Below are 26,041 nucleotides of genomic sequence, written 5' to 3'. Positions count from 1 at the left end.
GAAGAAAGGTTTCAAAGCAAACACAAAGAAGAATAAGGATTTGAAAAGTGAATGTCAGGATATGAGACAGTGGAAGAAAGTGATCGAGGAAAGAAAGGGGAAAAAAGGACTGCTGAACGATTGGAGCTAACCAATTCTGGAAGGGGCTCTTCCAGAAGAGGATGGAGCTGAACCATCTAAGGAGGCAGCTGCTTGTCCTTAAAACAGTAGATCCATAGGTGCCTTCATGTAAAGCATCATCCAGAAAAGGTCAAAGGAAAAAAGGTTGAGCAGTAAGGGTTGGTGCTTGCAGAAGAGTACAGAAGCAGTTAATATTTTAACCTGACATTAATTGAGGATTGCTAAAGATTCAATGAAGGAACTAGAAATGTTTGTTTACCCTGAAGAACAGAAGACTTGGGGAAGGGTGGAGGGGTAAAAGGGGCAATCACAAGAGCTCACTTCAAATAACTGAAATGTTATCATGTGAAAGAGGGATTAGAGTTGTTCCATTTGACCCCAGAGGACAGAACTAAGTATAGAAGTTTCAAAGAGGCAGATTTTAGCTGGATTTAAGGGAAAATTCCTTAACAATCAGAGCTAAATGAAAGTGGAGGATAATACCTTAAGAAGTCATGGGTTCTTCCACACTAGAGAGCTTCAAATAACAAAAATGGATGACTATTGGTCAAGTATATCATACAGGGGTTCTTGTTCCAGAATAGGTTGGACTAGTTGGGCTACGAAGTCTCTGTCAACTCCGAGATTCTCTGATCCTATGAAAACCAAACCCTTAAGTCACTGTGTGGAAACTGCACCAGTAGCCACCTAATTACAAATTAGAAGTTCTAACCATTCAAAAGCAGATATTCAAAATATTCTTAGAGATCTGTGATCTCAGGAATTAAGAGAAGCAGAGAAATATGATAGAAAGTCAACTTCATAGCCAGGAATACCTGGGTTCAAGCCTCTTGCCTCTGACTCATGCTGGCTCTGGGCAAATCACATTGTCTCTCAGTAGTTGTAGTCAACTCCCAAAGACTATATAAGCACTACCAAAAGGAGCACTGGTAGATAGAATTTCCTCAAGGAGGAGCTGCCTATTACTAATCACAGGCCCAGTCTCTCTCACTATCAAAACTCTCTAAGGCTCCATTAAATATGGCATTTTACAGAGAACGCTCACTCTAAATAAACCCTCCCAACCAGCAATAGACAATGATGACCTTGTGAAAGTAGCACCAATGCTACATATCTAGTCAGTCACCACACCTTCCCTGCCCCCAAGCAGAAATCTCCTCTGCAATTTCCTAACCTAGCAATGGGGAATTCCCAACCTCTTTGGCTCATTCAATTTTTGGACAGCTCTAATCGTTAGAAAGTTTTCTATAAATTAAGAGTAGAAATCTGCCTCCCACTACAACTGCTACCAATGTGTCCTAACTTCTTCCCCTTAATTCTTTGGTGACAAATGGAGCAAGTCTAATCTCTATTCCACAGAATAGTTTTTCAAATATTTAAAAGCTACCTATCATACCCAGAACCTAATTCTTCTCCAGGTTAAGGATCCCTAGGTCCCTCACTTTTTTTTCTTATATGCTATGTTTTGGAGTCCCTTTACCATCATAGACACCGTCTTCTGATCTGACTCTAGCTTGGCAATATCTCTTACCAAAAAGGGAATACTGACAACATATTTACTTGGCTTGTTTAGGATTAATTAGAAAGCACAGGCATAATCTTTCCTTTGAAGCTATACATACCACCCATATAGACCTTCCCCAGCAAGAGATCTGTTTATTTTGCAATTAACAAAGGGTAAAGAGACATGAAGATGTTGACATTTTTGCTTAGAGCCACAGAATTTCTTACCTTCCCACCAGATTACACTCTGTGATGCCTATCTCATCTCTGGGGAATTCATTCTAATACCTAAGAACCCTTCAAGTCAAACATAGTCTCCCCTAAAGCTTCACAATTTACTGTCTACTCCCTAAGCAAGATGTAAAAGTAAGGAGCCTAGAGGAGAAAGCTGCAGGACAAGATATGAGGTTAGAAGGTTATAGCCAAAGATAGTCATCAATATTTATCAATGTGTAAAGAACTTCTAGGGATGTGGGAGTCAGAGAAAGAGAAGGAATACACAATCTAATGGGCTTTATACACGATGAGTAGCATAAAAATAACTATAAAGAGAATACAAACTGACTAGGAGTATGGAACTACAAAAATAGGAAATGAAGGGAAGGAAAAGAGGATGGCTTGATTATTGCTCAGAGAATAGAAAGAAGAGGAGGAAAAAAAATAAAGGTCTGACAATATAAAGAAAAAAAGAAAGAAAAGAGGAAAAATACAAGTGACATTTACATAGTACTTTAAGGTTTACAAAAAGCTTCACAGAACATTATCTCTTTTGAACCTTATAACAACCCTGTAGGATATTTAAAAAGTATTTTTTTTTTTTAGTGAGGCAATTGGGGTTAAGTGACTTGCCCAGGGTCACACAGCTAGTAAGTGTTAAGTGTCTGAGGCCGGATTTGAACTCAGGTACTCCTGAATCCAGGGCCGGTGCTCTATCCACTGCGCCACCTAGCTGCCCCCAAAAGTATTATTTAAAAAAAAAATTTTTGTGGGGCAATGAGGGTTAAGTGACTTGCCCAAGTTCACACAGCTAGTAAGTGTCAAGTGCCTGAGGCTGGATTTGAACTCAGGTCCTCCTGAATCCAAGGCCAGAGCTTTATCCACTGCGCCACCTAGCTGCCCCTTTTAGAAAATATTATTATTCCCATATGTAAGATGGGAAAACTGAGGCTCAGAGAGGTTATGTGACTGGTTCGGCCCTCTGAAATGAAACACAATCTCTCTTTCACACAACAGCCAGCCAAACACCTGAAGACAGCTATCACATCCCCTCTGAATCTCTTCTCCAAGATAAGCGTGCCCTGTTCTTTCTATTGATCCTCATATGTCATGAACTCAAAGACCTTCACCATCCTGGTTGCCTTCTGTGGACGCTCTCCCGCTAAGTGGTGCCCTTCCCAAAGCATGCTGCCTAGAACTGAATGCAATACTCCAAATGAAATCCGACAGAGGGAGAGGATAGTGAGATTATCACCTCTCTTTTCCTGGAAGCTCTCCCCTTCCTAATGCTGCCCAAGATTGCATTACCTTTTTTAGCTGTCACATCACATTGCAGGTGCATCACAGGCTTGCAGTTCACTAAATGCTCTGATCATTTTCAGAACAAATACTATCTAATTATGCCTCCTCTATCAAAACGTCTTGGTATCCAAGTCTGAGAATTAGATTGAATTAGATTCAGCCCAATATTATGGCCTATCAAGAACCTTTTGGAAATTGATTCTATCATTCAGTGCACTAGCTATCCTACCCGATTTGTGTCATCTGTAGGTCTGATGAGCGTACCATTTACACCTTCATCCTGATCATTGATAAAAATGTTGAATAGAGCATGGCCAAGCATAGATTCCTAGCATACTTCTCTGGAGACCTCCTGTCATGCTGACATTAAACCATTAACTGTTAAATGTGGCCATCCAACCTGTTCTGCATCCAACTGATTTTATTGTCATTTAATCTAGAGGTGTCAAACACTGGGCCCAAACTACATTGAAATGGAATTGGAAAATATTTAACAAAATAAATAAAAATACAGTTGAACATAAATAATGTTAATGTGGTTTTCTGCCTTAACGTTCAACCTGTAGGGATCCTTATGTATGGATGTTAGTTCCCCCTCCCCCCTTTTTATTTGAGTTTGAGATGACTGGTCTAATCCATATTTCCACATCTTCTCCACAAAAATAATATGAGATACTTTATCAAAAACCTCACTAGGGGTGGCTAGGTGGCACAGTGGATAGAGCACCAGCCCTGGATTCAGGAGGACCTGAGTTCAAATCTGGCCTCAGACACTTAACACACTTACTAGCTGTGTGACCCTGGGCAAGTCACTTAACCCTAATTGCCTCACCAAAAATTAAAAAACAAAAACAAAAACAAAAACCATCACTAAAATCTAGGTAAACTATAGTCATAGCATTCCCTTCATCTACTAGTTTAATAATCCTGAGAAATCCAAAGAGAAGTGAGGTTATATCTACATGACCTATTCTTAATAAAGGCAGATTGGTTTCCCATCCTTTCAAGAATTTTCCCATAAATCCAAATCAAGATCACTGATAAATGGTTAGCAGACTCAGTTCTCTTCCCTTTTTTTGGAAAACCAGGTCAACATTTGCTCTCCCTCAGACTTGTGGTATCACCATTTTCAATGATCTTTCAAATATCTATTAATAGTATATTTACCAACACATCTACTAGTTTTCTCAGAACCTTAAAACTTAGTTCATCTGGGTGAGGTGACTTGAATTCATTAATTGTGCTTGCTAACTATCTCCATTCCTATCTTGGGTATCAACTCCCTATTAGTCACTTTTTGTTGTGACATTTCCAGTGTAAAGATTACTCCTTTTTTATTGGCTTAGTATTTTTTAATTTATTTTTTGATCTTAAAAGCATTTTATTATTTTCCAGTTACTTGTAAAGATAGCTTTCAACATTTGTTTTTATAAGACTGAGTTCCAAATTTTTCTCCCTCCCTTCCTCCTTCTCTCCCCTCTCCCAAGACAGAAAGATATATCACATTAAGCATATTTCTGCATTAGTCATGTTGTGAAAGAAGAATCAGAACAAAAGGGGAAAACCTCAAAGAAGAAAAAAAACAACAAAAAAAAGTAGAAAAAGTATGGTTCAATCTGCATTCAGATTCTACAGTTCTTTTTTCTGGATGTGGAGAGCGTTTTCCATCATGATTCCTTTGGAATTGTCTTGAATCATTGTATTGCTGAGAAGATCTAAATATATTACAGTTGAAGATCATTCTTTTTTTTTTTTTTGTGAGGCAATCGTGGGGTTAAGTGACCTGCCCAGGGTCACACAGCTAGTAAGTGTTAAGTGTCTGAAGCCGAATTTGAACTCAGGTACTCCTGAATCCAGGGCCAGTGCTCTATCCACTGCGCCACCTAGCTGCCCTGAAGATCATTCTTTACAGGGAAAATAGAAGCAAAATGAGAAGGTCTTTGTGACTTTGAATATAGCCGTCTGTCCAGTATATCACATTGGAAAGGATGAGAGAAGTACAGCTGGAGTTTCAGAGGTTCAAAAGAGAGAAAGGATCTTTGGCATAATTTAGCTTGACCCACTAATTTTCTAGAGAAAGTAAGCACCTCACTCAAGATTATACACTGAAGTTTATGGGGCAGTTAGGATTAGAACCCAGGTTTCCCACTGAATCTCACCCCCATGACAGTCCTCTCAGATCAACATGGGCTTGCTAAAGAAAAGCACTGAAATTATATTTTGAATAGGGAGAATGGTGTGGGCAAAGGTACAAAGGCAAAACTGAGCAAACAGTACTTGTTTCTGAAAACAAATTGTGAAGCTAGGAAAGGTTATTGACCCTAGAAAATCTTCAAAACAGGAGGGGGTGGGGTACATTGGGAAGAATAGTAGTGTAGAAGGAACAGAGGACTAAAATTTTTTTTAATTTATTAAAATTGTTTTTACATGTAATTAGGGGAAAATATTGAACTATAAAAAATTAAGGAATACATGAATCAGTTTTCAAGTAATTTGGGGGTAGGAGACAAGAGATAAGAATATGAAGTTTTATAGATTTAGCTCTAGAAGGGAATTTAGAGATCAAGTACAACCTCTTCATTTTAGAAATGAGGAAACAGAGACCCAGATCAGTAAAGTGACTTGCCCAAGCCCACGACCATCAAAGAGTCAGGCTTAAACCCAGGTCCTCTGATGCTAAATCTGGTGCCTCTTCCACTACATCATGACCGAGTTCAGAGAAGCAGAATGATACAGTGGGGAAAGGCCTCTATTAGAAATCAAGAATATACAGATTTAGTCCTAGCTCAGCCACTAATTAAGCTGTGGGACTTTGGGAAAGTCATTGTACTTCTTGGGCTTAATTTCCGCAACTTTAAAAGAAGCTGGTCCGACTACTTCCTAGATAATCGCCCTGCCAGGGTTTACATTCTGAACTGATGAATCAGGGCTGGAGGGAGCTGACTGTTCAGATCCTGGCCTTAGAGTGAAATGGGAGCAGATTAAGATATAAAGGTAGAGAGCCAATGAAGATAATAAAATTGAGAAATAAGAAAAGTAGAAGAAACTGGCCAGCTGGTGTGCATAAAAAAGGAAGGGAGGAGGCAGAGGGGGAGGAATAGAAAGAAAGGGAGAAAATGAGAATAGAAAAAGGAACCTCTTATGGGAAGGAGGTTGTTTTAAAAAGAGAAGAGGTGGGGGGTGGGAGTGGGACGGGGATGGGGAAGATGACTGAACTAAGAGTTTATAGAATTGAATGGCTCAAGGCAGGACAGTAGAAAACAAGCCTAGACCCTGCCAACATAATGTCAGGAGAAAATGAACAGTCTTAAAGAAGGGGGAGGGGGGGCCGGGGAACCACCTCATTCCCATCTTACACATTTCCTGATGACATTCAATTAGTGGATCACCTTAGCAGAGGAGGCGTGAATGTGATTTCACACTGTCTCTGCAGAGGGAAGCTCCTCTGGGACCAGGAATAGAGGGGTTAGAAAACGCCTTCCCCTCCTTCACCTCACTCATCTTCTTCCAGTTTCCTGGCACTGTTCACATCCCTTGAGCTTAGCTAGGAAGTTGGCTCTCCCCTGGGCATGAACCAACATGCCCAGCGGCTGCTGGGCCCAATGCAAGCAGTGGTGTACACTGGGAAATGGTTGGCTTAGGATTCTCAACGTGAATTTTCAACTTGAGGGTAAGGTACTTGGCAGTTGTTTATTGGACCCCGAGTCCCCAGTATCAGTTTTGGCCTCCCCCCTATCTCCAGTCCCCTTACATAGAACAATGACCCACAGGCCTGACCCACCTTTTGTTTCCCTGCTTCTTCCCTCCTCCCCAATTCCCAGAGCTCCCTGTTTAAGAGTAGTGGTGAGGGGGGCAGCTAGGTGGTGCAGTGGATAAAGCACCGGCCCTGGATTCAGGAGTACCTGAGTTCAAATCCGGCCTCAGACACTTACTAGCTGTGTGACCCTGGGCAAGTCACTTAACCCCCATTGCCCTGCAAAAATTAAAAAAAAAAAAAGAGTAGTGGGGAGGCAAGTGGAAGTATCATCTACGGGATAGTGTCTGCTTCAGAATCAGGAAAACATGAATTTGGGGCCTGCTTGAGGCATATACAAGATACTATTTGTAAAGTGCTTAGCACAGTGCCTGGTACCTGGTAAGTGCTTAATAAATGCCTTTTTTCTTCTTTGCTTCCCATGTGACCCTGAGCAATTTCTCAACGTCCTATGACTGTGTGACACAACAGGTGCTAATCTGCTTAACAGATGCTTATTGGTTGATTGATAGATTGATTCGTCCAGTAGGAACTGAAAATGAAATGACTTGCCAATGAAATCACAGGTTGGACAGTGCCCCAACCCTCCTTTTTTAAAAACATCCCTCCAAGTTTGGACACAGTGAAACACTCCCCCTCCCCCTTCAACCACCAACACGTTAGGGCACTGTTTATCAGGACAGGTAAGTTTTCATGTGGGAAGAGACTGAGAAAAGTCTTGTGACTGGGGAAATCACTGAGGAGAGAAGCCTGGAGTGGGATACCAAAATGGGATGATTAGGTTACTTGGCATTTAAGGTAGAAGGAGAGGGACAGGGCAGCTGGGTGGCGAAGTGGATAGAGCACCAGCCCTGGAGTCAAGAGTACCTGAGTTCAAATCCAGCCTCAGACACTTAACACTTACTAGCTGTGTGACCCTGGGCAAGTCACTTAATCCCAATTGCCTCACTAAAAAAAAAAAAAGGAGATGGATAATAGGCATTGAAGGTAAGGAGAGAAACATCAAGAGGAGGGAAACTCCAGTGAAAAAATGTCCTTATTTCTCTCTTTTGCCCGATGCTGAGCCTGATTTCACATACTTAAGAGAATCCTGCGGCACTGAGAGAAGACCACGTACACTCATGACAGGAAGACAGATGAAAAAACAAGACTTAGAGATGCGTGGACTGTCCAAGATTACATGAGTCAGAAATGAAATCCAGATTGACTGCCTGTCCAAAACTCTAGTCACACACCCCCAGACCATAATCCCTAAACCAAGATAAGTAATACCTTCCCATTAATTGTGCTTCTATCTGAACTAATATCTTGTTACAGGATAATGTTAAAACAGAGGATCATGTATGTAGAGCTGGAAAGGACCTTAGTGCTCATCTGTTCCAACCATGCTTATTTTACAAAGGAGGAAATTCAGGATCAATGGTTAAGACATTAGCCCAGCCAGAGTCACACAGGTGGTTAAGGGGCAGATCCAGCATTCAGACTGGGATCCTTCAACTCCAGATCTAGCCCTCTTGCCACAGCGTCACTCTGCTTTGGAAAACAATGAGGGGAAGAAGAACGTTCCCTAATTAAATATGGCTCTGGATATAACATGGGTCAGATTAGCTCCCCCCACACAGCAACAACAGGGAGTAATCACTGACTAGCAGAGAGAAGTTGCTCCTCCTCTGTCCTGCCTCATGGTGGTTGTTGGAATGAATGTAGAGAAGTTGAAAGAGTCCTGGATCAGAGGATCTGAGACTTAGAGTGGAAAGGGGATTGATTTAGAGGCCAATAGGTCCAAAATGGAGGGCTGGAGAGGTGGCCCAGTTATTTAATGGCTGAGGCAGGATTTGAATTCAAATCTTCCTGACCCCAAGCCCGGAACTCCTATCTACTACACCAACCTCACTGCCTCCTTGACTTTTTTTTTTTTTTTTGCAGGGCAATGAGGGTTAAGTGACTTGCCCAGGGTCACACAGCTAGTAAGTGTCAATTATCTGAGGCCGGATTTGAACTCAGGTACTCCTGAATCCAGGGCCAGTGCTTTACTACTGCACCACCTAGCTGCCCCATGCCTCCTTGACTTTAAGTCAGAATCCTTGGGTGCAAATGCTTGCTTCCCACTCTACTTCAGGAAATTTACTGAAGAGCCTCAGTGACATCATCTATAAAATGGATTTTTGCACTATGTATCTTACAAGGCTGCTATGAGAAAACCTCTATGTAAACTTCAAAGTGCTACATAAATATGAGTTATTACTAGAGAGGCAGCATGGCACAGTGGTTAGAGTAGGCCTCACATCCAGGAAGACCTGGGTTCAAGTCTCATTTCTGATACACATTGGCTCTATAACCATGGGTGTGCTCAATTAAATTGTAACAAAGGCTCCCTATCAGTATTGGTGGAGGGAGTTTCCTCACTTGAGAGTTCCATTAGCCTATATAAGCTTCTTGAGAATAATAACTGTCGTGACCCTGGGCAAGTCACTTAACCCCCATTGCCTGCAAAACAAAAAAAAAAAAAAAAAAGAGAATAATAACTGTCTTTTGCTTTTCTTTGTACTCCAATGCTTAGCAGAGTACTGAGTGGGCACACAGTGAGTACTTTAAAAAAAGGGGGGGGGCGCTAGATGGAGCAGTGGTAAAGCACCAGCCCTGGATTCAGGAGGACCTGAGTTCAAATCCGGCCTCAGACACTTGACAATTACTAGCTGTGTGACCCTGGGCAAGTCACTTAACCCTCATTGCCCTGCAAAAAAAATAATAATAAATAAGTATTGACTGACCATATCAATGAAATCTCAGGTTCAATCCCTATCCCTATTCTTATTAACTATGACTATTACCCAAGTGATCCTAGGCAAGTCTCAACCTCTCTGTTTCCTCATTTGTAATAGAAGGGGATTATATAAGGAGGTTGTGCTACATAATCTTTATAGGTCTCTTCCACCTCTAAGTCCTATGATCCTATATCTGAAACTACATTGCTTGGACTGAGATCCAGGCAAAAAACAACCTCAATAGCCCAGAGTGACAGTGCATAAATCATAGCTTCACTCCTTCTGCCCCCACGTGGCAAGAGGGATGATTAAACAATGGCACCTGGCAGTGATTGCAATTCAGAGAAAATTCCAAAATCCTTTCTTTTTTAAATGAACTTTTCCTTTTTCTACACTGGATTTATCTTACAGAGGGATGATTTGGCTCATTTGTAAAAACCTTATCCTTGGGAGGTACCAACTGGGGAAAGAGAGAGACAGACAGAGAAAGAGACAGAGACACAGAGAGAGACAGAGAAAGAAACAGAGACAGACAGACAGAGACACAGACAGAAAGACAGATAGAGATACAGACACAGAGAAATAGAGGGAGACAGAGAGACAGACAGAAGGGCGCGGGGGGAGAGGGGACAGAGGGGAGAGGAGAGAGAGAGAAGGAAAAAAAGGAGAAAGACAGATAAGGACCTGGCTATGTGAAATTAGAAGTCAAAAGACCTGTCCCTTTCCTTCTGAGTTCTAAGTGACAGCAATAACGGGGGAAAAAACTAAAGAGAGCATAATGTCATAGGTTTTGAGCTTGAAGGGATCTTGGTGATTAACTAATGCTCAACCTTTTATTTTTAAAGCAGAGAAAACGGAAACCCAAAGAGCTTGCCCAAACTGATTCATATTTATATAATATAGATAGACGGCATGGTAGATAGAGTGCTAGACTTGGAGTTAGACACCTATTCACTAGTTGTGTGACCCTGAACAAAGTCACTAAATCTCTCAGCCTCAGTTTCTTCATCTGTAAGATGGGGAGGATTATAATAACACCAACCACGCAGGATTGTTCTAATGATTAGGGGAAGGAAATAAACATTTATAGAGTGCCTCCTATGTGCTAGGCACTGTGCTAAGTGCTTTTACAAATATTATCTCATTTGATCCTCAGAACAACCCTCTAAGGTCAGGTATGATCCGATTTTACAGTTGAGGAATCTGACGCAAACAGAGGTTAAGTGCCTTGACCAGGGTCACATAGCTAGAGAGTTGGAGGTTGGATTTGACGAAATGAGATAATATTTGTAAAGCACTTTATAAACCTTAAAGCACTTCATATAGGCGAGTTGTTATTACACTGTAGGCTCACAAAGAGTTTGATATACCTTATTTCATTTGATCACAACTCTGTTGGCATAGAGTGCAAGTATTATTATTCCCATTTTATACATGAGGAAAATGAGGCATGGAGGGGCTAAACGATGGCCAGGGTCACCTGTAGTAAGTGACAAAACTGAAATACCACGTCCAGTTTTCTGACTCCAAATCCAATGCTTTCTTTTTTAAACATAGCAGCTGATGGGTTCATGGGTTCATTCGTCCAACAAATATTTACTATCTGCCATGCACCTGCTACTGTGCTAGGTGACAAGTTATAAGAGGGTGTTTTTCTTGCTTTTGACCACAGTATAGGATTTAAAGAAAAACTGTCAACCTAAAACCTGTTTTATTTTTATTTTTTCTCATATGATTTTGTCACCATAGGCTATTTAATAGCACCTTTTCTCTTATGAACAAAGAAACCCAGCTTCTACTTAGAATGTGATAAATAAATGGTAAATAGATGGATAATATAATGGACACTCATATCAGTTCTTTAAAATGGGTACATTTTGTAGCTGAGTCAAAGAAAATTATCTCCAGAAACAACAAAAGTTCTTCCTGCTTCATTAGCAGATTGTCCTATTATAAAAGATGGGCTATAATGAGGTGGCTAGTGGCACATTCCCCACCCCAAACTTCAAAGTCATTAAAGGACATCCAAGTTGCCTCCACTTCTTTCCATGCTTTTCCTTCATAACTCTTCCCCATTCCCAAACTCCAGTGGTTTCCTCTGATAAGGAGCTTAGCCAGGCTCTGTCTCTGTCTGCTGCTCTGACTTGGAGGTTGTGAGTCAAAGCTATGGTAGGCAGATGTGACCTTGACCTTTTTCCTATTCTATTCCCAAGCAAGATCACTGTCTTTCCTTTTCATTATTAGTCCTATTCTCTCTTTTTCCTATCCTCCACCTGGTGGATAACTCCGCTCTACCTTCAGCTGCTTCTTACCTGTTAGTATTCTCCAGAACCTCCACCTTCTTCCTCAACTCCATGTTCTCATTTGAACAAGACTCTACCCTGTAGAGAAGGGGAAAGAAAGGTAAGAATAGTCATTACAGAGAAAACCAAACCTAGTTTTCATGTCTGTTGAGGAGGGGCAACTGCTTGCTCCTCCTTGGCCAGGGAGATCGCTTGGTCAGATTCAAATATGGGGAGGGGTGAATCAGCATACCTCTGACATGAGCAAAAATATAGGCAGAATGTACCGAGGGCATAATATACCACAGAAAACTGAGATCTGAAGCATAGAAGAAATACACATTCTAAAAGAAACTGAAAAAAGGCATTCACATGTAGCTGAGTCCCAGACTTAAGTAGAGAAGACATAATGAAGGGGATGAGGCAGCCCATCATTAAACTAGTAGCACCCAAACCGGCCAATGGGAAGACAATTTTATTTTTTCTAAAATAATATCTTTAAAAAATTAAAGGAAAAAAAGCTGTGCTGTATTTCATGTTTTTTAAAAAAGATTTATTGATTTTTTTTGTTTTTACATTAGTCATTTCCTAAAACATCATCCTCACTGAACCCTGACCTATAATATAGAAGAAAAAATGAAGTAATATCAAACAAACCAGTGACCACATTTGACACAGTGTATTCGACATTCTGCATCTATAGTTCTCCATCTTTCACAGAGGGAAGTAAATGTATTTCATTATCTGTCTTTCATATTAGTCATTCCATTGAATCAGGATTCAGATCTTTTTCAGTATTTTTTTCATCATGTACACTGTTTTCTTAGTTATCTTTCCTTCATTCTTCATCAGTTGATATGTCATACCATGCTTCTCTGAATTCCCTATATTTATCATTTCTTTTAGTTCAATAATATTCCATGACATCTATAAACCACAATATGTTTAGTCCTCAATTTGATGGGTACCCAACATTGTTCCCAATTTTTTTGTTACTACAGAAAGTGTTGTTATAAATGTTTTGCTTATATGTGATCTTGAATTGAGCTGAATAGTAGGATTGCTGGGTCAAAGAATATGAATAGTTTAGTGGCTTTTCTTGCAAAATGGTTTTAATAAACGTTTGGACCAAACCATACCTCCATCAACAGTGTATTAATGTGCTTTCAGGAATGCCAATTTTTAACAGAAAAACCAAGTACCAGCCAAGATGAACATAATCATTCCTATTTCTAAGGAATATCTGGAAAACCACCTTCAGTTTAGCTAATTAGCTAAAGAAATGTCTTTAGAGACAACAGAGACAAGCTATTTGTTATTTTTTCTTATCTTCAATTTAACAAATGTAAAAAAGAGAGAATATTTACATATGCAAAATAGAACAAAATTAATTTATATGTGAAACTGTGAATATCTGTTATTCATGACTTACTCTATCCTTGCACCTCACACCTTACCTAATTTTCACAAGAAGAAAGCACACGAATGCTATTTTACCAATGACCACTCATCCAGAGTAAGAACTTAGAGAGGAAAACAAATCAAGAATGATTTTGTCGCTTTATGAGCCAATTTCCAATTTTCCTACTAGCTGTGGTACCTCTAACATTTTTCAAATCTATATGTGATGATGGTGCAGATGAGGTCAGGTAAAATAACAGATCTTATATGGCCCAAGTGATGGATTTTAAAATGGTTCTCCTTCTTTTCCAGATATATATCACTCTGATGACATTTATGCTGCTTTTCTCCCACAGTTTTTGTTTAGTAATACACCACGGCCTTCTCACACCCATCATGCTAGGCTCAGTGCCCTTTCAGTGACCCTTAGCTATAATTCTTCAGAGATTACAGTATTCCATGACTCACCATTAGATAGCATTACCAAAATGGTGTTATTAAAAGATGGACCCTTGTTTCAGGGAGAAATGAGGTCACTAAAACCACTACTTCTTTAAAAAAAAAATCCATTTGACTCTCCCCTCATTTAAATCTGGAACCACCTTATTGTCCATACACAGCACCCATCCAAGATAAATATATTAAAAGAAGATGAACCAATTATGTGGTGAAAATGAAGGCTAACTAGCTTACAGCCCATTTGCTCCTCTCCTACCCATTCCATGTCATGAGAACTAGAGGAAGGGCCTCAGAACTGATAACAAGATAAGGACATGAATCACTTAGGGTGAGAGGGCAGGGATGAGTTGTGATCAGACTTAGTGGTCGAAGTAGTTATGCTGATGAGCTCAAATAAATCAGCAGATACACATTAAGTGCTGCCTACCAAGTGCCAAACACTGAATCTCACATTCTAATTGGGGAGGCCATTTATCTACCGGACTAAAGAAATACAGGCTTTTGTGACTTTTTTTTTCATGCTTGTTGGGAACAAAGGTTTCAAGGACTTGGAGAAATTTGGTTGGAAGATGCATGAGGGGAAATTTGACTACATTTCTGCTTCTTCCCTGAATAGCTTTTTGCTTCCTCTCCTAACCACCACTAGGCGTCAGGCAAAACACAGCTAACCATGCAAGAAGCTTCAGAGATACAGAAACCCAAAGAGTAACAGGGGTGACTAAGTATAGGAGATGACAAACCAAGAGTACCTAGAGTAGAAACTCAAAATGCAGGCTTCCTTCCCATCCCAACCACGGCTGGGGAGAACACCTATTTTGTCAAAGTAGACTTACTTTTTCTCTAAACTGTCCATATATTCTTTCTTCTTTCTCCTACTTTCCTGGGCAGAAATCTAAGACAGAAGGAAAAAAAAAAACACAAAATATATGTCTGGGACTTAGAACCCATGACCAAATCAATACTGTATGTGGGAAAAGGGTTATATGTCATAAGCAAGGAGATTATTCAAGCTCTCAACTCAATATCACACTTCAATAGCTACTGCCTGCCTCCACTCACCCACCTCTAACCCATTTCTCACACCATCATTCTCTTTTCCCCAGCTCCCAGGGTGGTATAATAGTAAAAGTGATAGATTTGGAGTCAGAAAGACCTGTGTTTAGCTCCTGTTCCTCTCAGTCACTGCTAAAGCATAGTGTCCAGACCCCTGAGTTTCATAATTGAGGAAACTCAGGCTCAAGAGAAATGATTTGTTCAAGGTCACACTTGCCATAAGTAAAAAGAGGTGAGATTCCAACTCAGGCTCTATGACTCCAAGGTCTATAGTGCTCTCAAGCTAAGGTAGGCTCTCATTTTCCTATAATTTCTACCCATTTGTCTTATACAGCTGTGTCTTACCTTAATCCTCCAACTACCTAGTACAGTATCTATACACAGTAGGTATTAAATAAATGATTGTTGAACCAGTCTTGTTCTGCCTCCTGCAGCACCAAAATTATATCCTTTCGGACATGAGAATGCAATTATCATTTCTTCTCTTGGATTACTTATTTCTGGGCCAAGAATGACCAGGTTCTTAATTGTTCCTCAAATAACATGGTTTTCAGGCTAACAATTCTAGTTGTTTTCCTCTGCCCATTCTAGTTCATTAATGTCCCTTTTAAAATAACACATCTAGAATTGTACCTGGCTTTACAAGTGTAATCTGATTAGCACAGAAGTATTTGGTCTTCTTGTGATCTGGACATTAGACTTCTGTTAAGGTGGCCTAGGATTATGTTAACTTTTTAAAGATCACTGTTAGTTCATATTAAGCTTGTGGGAAATTGAAATATCCAGATCTCTTTTCATATAAACTGAGGCCATGTTGGGTCTCTCCACCCTATATTTATACAACGGAATTTTTTTATCCTAAATTTACATCTTTACATTTATTTCTACTAGATCCCATCTTGTTAGCCTTGCCCCAGCATTCTAGATTGTTGATATCTCTGTTCTATGAATACTGAGTTCACAGATTACCACTCTTATCCCTTACTTAAACCTTTATTTTCACCTTAAAATTTGGTATTTTAATAAATATTTGATGAAAGAATGCATAGCTATTTTATATCCTTACCCAGACCACTGGTTAAACTATTAGTTATGGGGTCTTGTGATACTCCAGTGGGAATATAGGAATCTCCCTCCAGGTTGACACAGTATCAATAACCAATACACTATAAGTATGGTTATTCAACTGGCTACAAACCCATTTATCAATAGTGTCAGACTTCCCACATTTGGTCATTTGTCTACAGAGATTTTATAAGCAGCTTGTTCAGATGATTTACTGAAATGAAGAAGCCCTAAAGATGTCTATAATGTTTCTAGTCTAGCAAACCTATCAATGAGAGACAGTGAGAAGTGACTAGAAAGCTGAGCTTGGAACCAGGAAGACTTGGGTAAAAGTTCTGCTTGTGACCCTGTGTTCTCCCCAAGGACCCTTCACCTCACTGTCCCAGGTAAATGAGACAGTAAATCATAGCCAAGCTGCTGATCTGCCTCAGTGGGAATTTCCACAATGGTACGTACAAGCCTGTATAAGTATAAGCCTGCACTTCTCCCCATTCTGCCATCTCTCCCCAAAACAAAACCATTTACCATAAATTATGAGGTGAGGTTGACATGACCTGTTATTGTTAACCCCACATTAGCTCCTTTGTAAAACACTCATGGACCATTTGCCTAATAAACCCTTCAGAAATTTAACTAGGGTGGATGTCAGACTGCTTAGTCTGCAGTTTGTAGAATCTACCCTTTTCTCTTCATTAAAAATCAAGGCAAGGGGCGGCTAGGTGGCGCAGTGGATAGAGCACCGGCCCTGGATTCAGGAGGACCTGAGTTCAAATCCGACCTCAGACACTTAACACTTACTAGCTGTGTGACCCTGGGCAAGTCACTTAACCCCAATTGCCTCACTAAAAAAAAAAAACAACCAAAAAAAAAAATCAAGGCAATATTTCCCCACCATCTATTCTTTATCCTTTCTCAAAGATTACAGGCTCCTCTATGATTCCTTTGGGCCTGAAATAACTTAAAATAGCTAGGTGTTCCTTTTGATTATCTCCTCCCCTATCTCAAGCTATAATTCTCTCCTTATAGGATATGTCCTAAGCTTTCCAAATTCAAGGCCATTATCTTTGCTTAAGCTTACTCATTAAACCTTTTTCCTTACTTGGCAGCCAAGTTTAATAACATTTTTTATACTCTGGTGTTGAACATGGACAGGCTTCTGTTGATATGACTTGAAGTTATTAAAATCTGCATAAAAACAAAATGTTTTTAAATCACACTTAAATATAAGAATGTTTAAGAGGAAAAACAAAGTGATTTATTCATAGACACCTAGAATTTTAAAACTTATATACTGCTGAGCTTTTCTGACCATGTGAGTATGGGTATCGTGTGTTTATGTTGTATGTGTCCTCTGTTAATGAGTTTCAAACTAGACAGTGAGGCCTACCTTAAATCCTTCACCCTTAACCCCTGAAAAGCAATTTCCAAACTCTCTGGCCCTGTTCCCATAGGAAGAGACTCTTGGCTAAGGAGGCTTTACATCCTGCTTTTTCCTTTTCAATCTTGTTTCTCTCCTGCTCCTCCATAAGGTGTCCTCTACTATCCCCTCTGATATTGCCAAGTTCTCTCTAGCAATGCTAGGGGAGGAGAGCCATTGAAGGATGCTATTGTCAGCCTCCTATGACCCCCTTCTTACCATCAGGCTATTCCTTCCTCTATCTTCTTCCTGTGCAGATTCTCCTCTAGTTAAGCTTTTTCCTTCACTACTCAGTCTCACTGGGAGCTCTCAGTGATAAAGGGCTTTCTGAGGTCAAGTCAAGAGGAAGGATGGAGTATAAATGGAGAAAAGACCTTTGAGAGCAATCACATAGAGGGATGACTTTGCTCCTCTTGGAAGGAGCGATGGGACCATCCAGATCAAGTGTTAGACACTGCTAGACAGAGGGTGAAGCTGGTGTCACAATTGTGGAATTACAGAATTTAAGAGCTGGAGGGCACCTCAGTGGTCATCTAGTCTAACCCTCTCATAACACACTCGACCAGTGGTCATTCAACTTCTGCTTCAAGTCCTCAAGGAAGGGGAACCTGCCACTTCTCCATGAGGCCCCTGGATTGCTCTGTTGGGAGGCTTTCTCAACATTAAGCCTAAATAAATCAGCCTCTTTGCAATTTCCACCTTTGCTCCTGGTTCTTCCCTCTGGGACCAAACAGAGCGAGTTTAATCCTTCTTCCACACTTGAAGAAAGATGCTTAAAGAAAGCAATCACATCCCCTTGGAACTTCCTTTCTCTGGGTTAATCCAGTTCCTTTAATTGATTCACATATGACAAACTCAAGTAGCTTTCATATCCGGGTTGCCCTCAAGTGGACACGTTCTAGCTTATTGATGTCCACAAACTGTGGTGCCCTGAACTAAACGTGAACTCTGACTGTCCTCCGGAGGGTTAGCTATCTCTCCTCAATTTGTTTCATCTGCCAATTGGATAAGGATACCTTTTATGTCGTTATCCATGTTACTTGGCACATAGGTCCACAAACATTTCCTGGAGTTCTCTACCCCATTGATGCTGAACCATTAACAACTCTTTTGAGTCTGGCCACCCACCCTAACATGTTGGAATCCTTTTAATTATGTATATTATTATATAAACCATATCAGAGAGGGGAACATGGAAAGGACCATTCTGTCCCATATATACAGATGTCTTAGTGCCCACAAAGTCAGATTCCTGGTGCCACCCTGAACCCAGGACCTCACCTTGTTTTTGATTTTCCTCCTGATTTTCTTCAGGGCTTTTTCCTCTGCTTTTGTCAAGGGCAGTTTGGTGGGGATAGGGTACCCCTCCGCAATCAGTGTCCTCTTTTCTTCCTCTGTCAGGATCAGGGGGCCTGACCCCTGGAGTTTCTGTGTGGCCCAAGGACAAAAGAAGGGAAAGATAAATAAATCACTGAGCATACAAAACCATATCCTTGAAATAGCCAGCAAAGGAAGTGATGGATGTTGCCATTAAACTGAAGTGTTTTTCTTTTTCTGTGTATTCCCAGAACTTAGCACAGTGCCTGGAGGGTAGTAAGTGCTTAACAAATGCTTGTTGACTTGAAGGAGATTCTAAAAACAGAACAGACCCCAATTTGTGTTTCATGGGTACGGTCCCTGTGTACTTCAGTGGAAGCTGGGGCTTGGACCTCCTCCCTCCCCCAAGGTATCTTCTAGGACTCCTTGAAATAATTACAATATTTTGACAGTAATGCTAACTGTGAAAAAAAAATTTGAAACAAGTTTCTCTGATAAAGGCCTCATTTCTCAAATATATAGAGAAATGAGTCAAATGTATAAAAATAAGAGCCATAACCCAACTGATAAATGATCAAAAGATATGAAGCTTTCAGATGAAGTAATTAAAGCTATCTATGTGAAAAAATGTTCTACATCATTATTGATTGGAGAAATGCAAATTAAAACAATTCTGAGGTACTACCTCATACCTATTATATTATATTGGCTAATAGGACACAAAAGGAAATGGACAAGTTTTGGAGGGGATGTAGGAAAAGTGAGACATTAATTCATTGTTGGTGGAGTTGTGAACTGATTCAACCATTCTGTAGAGCAATTTGGAACTATGCCCAAAGGGTTATAAAACCATGCATACCCTTTAACCCAGCAATACCACTACTAGGTCTGTATCAAAAAAAAAAAGGGAGAGGAACTATATATACAAAAATATTTATAGCCTCTCTTTTCTGGTGGCAAAGAAATGGAAATTCAAGGGATGCCCATCAATTGGGGAATGGCTGAACAATTATTATATGTTGTGATGGAACACTATTGTGATACAAGAAATGATGAGCAGGATGCTCTCAGAAAAACCTGGAAAGACTTACATGAGTTGATTTAAAGTGAAATATACTGTGTACAAAGTAACAGCAATATTTTAAGATGATCAGCTATGGATAACAGCTATCCTCAGCAATACAATGACCCAAGACAACTCTGAAGGACTTATGATGAAAAACTCTATCCATCCCCAGAGAAAGAACTGATGGTGGCTGAATAAAGATTGAAGCATACTTTTAAACTTTATTCTTCTTGAGTTTTTTGTCTATGTTTTCTTTCACAACATGATTCATATACATGTGTAGTATGTGTGTGTACACACACACACATATATATGTGTATATATGTGTATATATACATATATACATACATACATACATACATACATATATATATACATATATATATATTGTTTGCCTTCTCAATGAGGGGGGAGGGAGGGAGGAAGGGAGAGAATTAGGAACTCAAAGTTTTAAAAATGAATGTCAGGGGCAGCTAGGTGGCGCAGTGAATAAAACACCAGCCCTGGATTCAGGAGTACCTGAGTTCAAATCTGGCTTCAGACACTTGACATTTACTAGCTGTGTGACCCTGGGCAAGTCACTTAACCCCCATTGCCCCGCAAAAAATATAATAAAATAAAATAAAAATAAAAATGAATGTCAAAATTGTCTTTGCGTGTAATTAGGGAAAAATAAAATACTAAAATGTTTAAATTACATTATTTTGCATTGATTCATCTTATGTTTACAAGTAGACAGAAGTCAACCCAGCCCAGTTCCTGTCCATGGGTATTAGAGTTGGAGGATGCCAGCACTTTGCATTTATCACATATTTAATTGAGCATTTGTTGAATTGAATTGAAGGAATATTTAGTGACCACCGTGGAATTGTATTATTTTATGAATATTTACCAAAGAGGACAAAATTAAAATGTGAAAAGTAAAGGAATGGAATTTTATAGAAAGCTGGAATTCCTAACGATTATCATGACCTTGGACAAAGGAAAGCTTCAGTTGAAACTTCTTTTACAAAAATAGCCTTTTTTTGTGGGGGGAAGGGGAACGAAGGAAATGGGGTAGGAAGAGGAGGGTTGAAATGGTAACATAACAACACGTCAAGGACACTGGACTAGAACTTTAAAGACCTAAGACAATTCATTTACTTTCTCTGAATCTCAGTTTCCTTATCTATAAATGGGAAAATAATACCCACCCTACATTACACTGTTGTTACTATGTGGATCAAACAAAATGATGGGTGTGCAAGTGTGTTGTAAACCATAATGTACTACACAAATGCAGGGAAGTATCCTATTGAATTTTTCCAAATGCATCTTTGCAAGATGAATTTAACAAATTTTCTGCTACTTCAAGAGTTGCCTCCCTGTAGACATGCAATAGGCATTCTGAGTTTAATACTTCCAAAAATAATAGACAAGAAGTGCTCTGTAGAATCTATTTTCAGCAGAATACAAATATAAAATGGGATGCTATAGCCTATGTAAGAGTGAGAAAATTATATTTTGTATTACTTTTTCTACACAGGTCCTCTTTTCTCCCTCTATACTACTTCACTTGGTGATCCTGTCAACTCCCATGGATTTACTTACCATCTCTATGTTCATAATTCTCCCTTCTATCTTTCCTGCTCTAATCTTTCTGCTGACCTCCAATCTCATCTCTCCAATTGTCTTTCAGACCAGATGTCACATAGACATCTTTTCTTTTATAATAAACATTTTTATTTGAAGTTTTGGGTTCTAAATTCTATCCTTCCTTCCTTCCTTCTCTCCCCTCTCCCCTCCCTAAGACAGTAAGAAACCAGATATAAGTTATACATGTGCAATTATGTAAAACATTTTGTATAAGAATACAATATACAAGATATATGATGTACAAAAATACAATAAGTCATTTTGTATAAGGAAGCTTGAATAAAAGAAAAAATGAAGGAAAGTGAAAAATAGCATCTTTGGAGGTTTCATCATTAGCCCTTTGGAACTGTATTGGATCATTGTATTGCTGAGAATAGTTAAGTCATTCACAGTTCTTCATCAAACAATATTGTTATCACTATGCACAACATTCTTTTTGTTCTGCTCACTTCACTATACAGCAGTTCATACACATCTTTCCAGGCCTTTATGAGATCATCCTGCTTGTCATTTCTTATAGCACAATAATATTCTATCACAATCATATACCACAGCTTATTTAGTCATTCCCCAATTGACAGTTATTCCTTTGATTTCCAATTCTTAGCCATCACAAAAAGAGCTGCTATAAATATTTTTGTACAAATAGATATTTTTGTCTTTTGGGGGATGTCTTTGGGATATAGACCTAGCAGTGGTGTTGCTGGATCAAAGAGTATGCACAATTTTATAGCCATTTCGGCACAGTTCCAAATTGCTCTCCAGAATGGTTGGATCTGTTCACAACTCTCTCAACAGTGGATTACTGTCCTAGTTTTCCTACATCCCCTCCAAAATCCAGTATTTTCCTTTTTTGTTATATTTGCCAGTCTGCCCCATAGACATTTAAACTTAACACATCCAAAACTGAATTCATTCCACCCAAGCCCTTCCCACCTCTTACTTTACCTATTATTATTGAAAGTAACACCATCCTCCCAGTCCCTCAGGGTCACAGTCTAGGAGTTATCCTCAGCACTTCACTATCTCTCACCCCCATATCCAATCTTGTGCCAAAGTCTGTCAATTTTACTCGTGCAACTTCTCTCCAATATACTCCCTTCTTTCTTCTGACACTGTCCCTCCCTAGGGTAGGCCCTCATCACCTCATGCCTTGATTATTTCAATCACCTGTTGGTTGATAAGGCTTCATGGTCCAACTCTCTCTTACTCCAATCCATTCTGCCACTAAAATGACAGGGGCTTCCATCTCTCAGCTTCAGGGGCATTTTCTCTGGTTGTCACCCATGCCTTAAACTCTCTCTTGCTTCTGATCTGACTACTGACCTTGGCTACCTTTAAGTCCAAACTAAAATCCCACCTTCTACAGGAAGCCTTTCTCAATCCCTCTTAATTCTAGTGTCTCCTCTATGTTAATCATTTCCTAAGTATCCTATATATAATTTGCATTTTATATATTTGTTTGCATGTTGTCTTCCCTATTGGATTGTAAGCTCCTTGAAGGCAAGGACTGTCTTTTGCCTCTTTTTTTATTCCCAACACTTAGCACAATGCCTGGCACATAGTTAGCATCTAATAAATGTTTTTTGATTGAGTGATTGAGTTAGCTTGTAACATAGTCAAATATGTGGCATAGAAAAATCTTTTTTCGTTTTAAATAATTTTTTTTGAGCTACAATACTATGCCAGGTCTTATGGAGGTTTGTCGTTGTTCAGTTGTTTCAGTAGTGTCTAACTCCTCATTACCCATTTTGGGATTTTTTGGGCAGAGATACTGGAGTGGTTTGCCATTTCATTCTCCAGCTCATTCTACAAATGAGGAAACTGAGGCAAACAGGATTAAGTGACTTGCCTTGGGTCACACAGCTATTAACTATCTGAGGTAAGATTTGAACTCAGGTCTTCCTGACTACAGGCTTGGAATTCTATCTACTGCACTTCCTACCTGCCCTCTTTTGGAGGTTATATAAGTATAAAGGTGCTTACAATATAGATTAAGAAACAGAATTAATATACATGAAATACCTAGATTTAATACATAGATATGCATAAATGTACACATAAATATGCATAATGCAAATATACATGTATACATATATGTACATGTGTTTCTGTACTCTAACATGTGTGGTGTGGGTGTTGACCTGGGCCTGTGATTCACCAGTGTTAGGACCCCAATCCCTTATGGAAATTCGCTTCACCATTGCAGATAGCTCATTTATGACTTAGAGTTTTATTTGCCTGAGAGTTCACTGAGAGAATGATCAGTAGCATGATTCAAAGGAAGCTCTTCCCGACTCTAAGGTCTCTCTATCCAGACCATGTCTCCTTTCTTGGAGAAAAATTAAGTGTTAAGTTGTCCATGGTGTGAGGTGGTATGATGCAATGAATAGAGAATAGGCCCCAAAGTCAGGAAGACCTGAGTGCTCATCCCACTCCCCATAAAGGCTGGCTTTGTGACTCTAGGTAAGCCACTTGATCTCTGAGTGCCCCAGCACCTCTCAAAGATTATAATCTGCAGAACTGGATTGGTAGAAGGTGTTTCTTACTGGGGGTTCCTTATATCAATGAAACCATAAGTCTGATTAAAAAACAACAACATATTAAGATATTGAAAGGAGGAGGGAAAGGCAGCTGGGAAAGGGAGATAATGAATACAAAATGATTGCCTAGTAAAAAAATTCTTATTCTGGACAAGGGGGGCATGGGTAGGAATGAAGGAGGGGCGAGCAAATCCAAGGGGGCAGGTTAAAAAAAAACACCCATTTGACTATAGGAGACAAAGGAGAAGAAAAACCCAAAGTGACTCCAAGATTTCTAGACAGGGTGTCCTCAGAATACATCCAAAACCCAGTGAAACAGATCCTGAAGGTTCAGGAAAAACAATTATTTTAAATAAAAACACACTCAATGACCTGCAGGTAAATGCTCCTCCCCAAAGCAGCCTGCAAGGAGGTTCTACAGGGGGATCCAAAGCTCTCTTTTGGAACTGTGTACAGAAGGCTTTCTATACTCTTTACCCAGTGGGCCGACAACTGGGATTCAAATCAGTCTGTCGGGGGGCAAAGCAAACTCAAACTGCGAGGCCATTCCATAGCAACCTGGCTCACAACAGCCCTGGTGGTTGGTGTAGGGGTTACCTCAAGCTGCCTCAGGCCTGGCTCACAAAAACACTGTGGGTATGTGGCCAACAGAAAGGGAATTTTTACATGATTTAGAGCTTGACTTTGTCCATACGGAATATTGTAGGAAAAAAGAGCACTGGACTTGAATGGGCAACACGGGAGCTCTAATCCCAGGTCTGCCACTCTGCGAGAGAGTAAATCACTTCACCACTCTGGACCTCAGTGTCCTTCTTTACCTGTGAAATTAGAGAGTTCAGCTAGGTGATCCCAAAGGTCCCTTTCAGCTCTAAAATTCTATATGAAGGGGGCGGCTAGGTGGCACAGTGGATAAAGCACCAGTCCTGGATTCAGGAGGACCCGAGTTCAAATCTGACCTCAGATGCTTGACACTAGCTGTGTGACCCTGGGCAAGTCACTTAACCCTCATTGCCCTGCAAATAAAATAAAATAAAATAAAATAAAATAAAATAAAATAAAATAAAATAAAATAAAATTCTATGTGAACATATTTCCAGGAGGTAGATATTTTAAAAATATCAAGTTTTGTTTTTTTAATCTCATGCTTCTCATTTGCACAACATACAGAAACAAATATTAAGTGGAGATATTAGGAACAAAAATAAGCAAAACTCTGGTTGCTACTTACATGAGGTGCTGTCAGGAGGGGGGAATTGGAGAGAGCGGAGGCTGAACGAGATGTCACCTTCCCTGGCCCCTGGGTGGGACTGGATGGTGTCAGGGATGGGCTGGGGCTCTGGCTGCCCTCAGAATCACTGCCGTGACTGCTGGGAGGGGTGGGGGGTAGGTGCAGGTGTTCCACCACTGCTGGAAGAAAATAAAATGACGTTTCTCTCATGAAGAAGCCAGGAAGTGAAAAAAGAACCTTTTTAATTCCCCTGCAGTCAGGTAGGAAGAAGGTGTCTAGAAGGGTCCGGGCTTTCACCTCTACTTTTTCAGTCACTACCTATATCTGACCATGAAAAATTCATTTAACTTGTCTGAGCCTTGGTGTCCATCTCCATCATCAGCATTATCATCATTAGCAGCTGCAGCAGAAGCAGCACTAACATTTCTAGAGTGTTTAAAACTTTGCCAAGCACTTTACACATGTTATCTCATTTTAACCCTCATGACAACCCACTGAGGTAGGTACTGTTATTGTTATTATTCCCATTTGAGGAAATCGAGACATAGAGTAGTTAAAGTGATTTGCCATGGGTGACATAGCAAATAGTTATCAGGGGCAGGATTTGAAATCAGATCTTCCTAACTCCAAGTCTTAGGCTCTTTCTATGAGCTGCAATAGGAATGAATAATGTCATCAGGACTGTTGTGAGGGAAGGGAAGGGAAGGGAAGGGAAGGGAAGGGAAGGGAAGGGAAGGGAAGGGAAGGGAAGGGAAGGGAAGGGAAGGGAAGGGAAGGGAAGGGAAGGGAAGGGAAGGGAAGGGAAGGGAAGGGAAGGGAAGGGAAGGGAAGGGAAGGGAAGGGAAGGGAAGGGAAGGGAAGGGAAGGGAAGGGAAGGGAAGGGAAGGGAAGGGAAGGGAAGGGAAGGGAAGGGAA

General features: G+C 40.1%; 1 protein-coding gene across 2 annotated transcripts in view; it reads right to left on the bottom strand.

Annotated features, from left to right (window-relative positions):
• Nucleotides 1-26,041, bottom strand: part of CREB3L2 (cAMP responsive element binding protein 3 like 2) — a 158,574-nt gene that overhangs the window by 11,185 nt on the left and 121,348 nt on the right. The window contains exons 5-8 of one of the 2 annotated variants that reach the window (XM_043969079.1): nt 25,127-25,305; nt 18,619-18,765; nt 14,636-14,694; nt 11,973-12,041 (exon numbers count right to left, since the gene is read on the bottom strand). In XM_043969079.1, the coding sequence (XP_043825014.1) occupies nt 11,973-12,041; nt 14,636-14,694; nt 18,619-18,765; nt 25,127-25,305 (454 nt within the window). The remainder of the gene's footprint in view (nt 1-11,972; nt 12,042-14,635; nt 14,695-18,618; nt 18,766-25,126; nt 25,306-26,041) is intronic. The other variant, XM_043969081.1, reaches the window with a different exon arrangement.

Source organism: Dromiciops gliroides, chromosome 5, assembly GCF_019393635.1.
Source record: "Dromiciops gliroides isolate mDroGli1 chromosome 5, mDroGli1.pri, whole genome shotgun sequence".
In the NCBI taxonomy this organism is placed as follows: Eukaryota; Metazoa; Chordata; class Mammalia; order Microbiotheria; family Microbiotheriidae; genus Dromiciops; species Dromiciops gliroides.
This window is presented reverse-complemented; position numbering and strand designations above follow the sequence as displayed.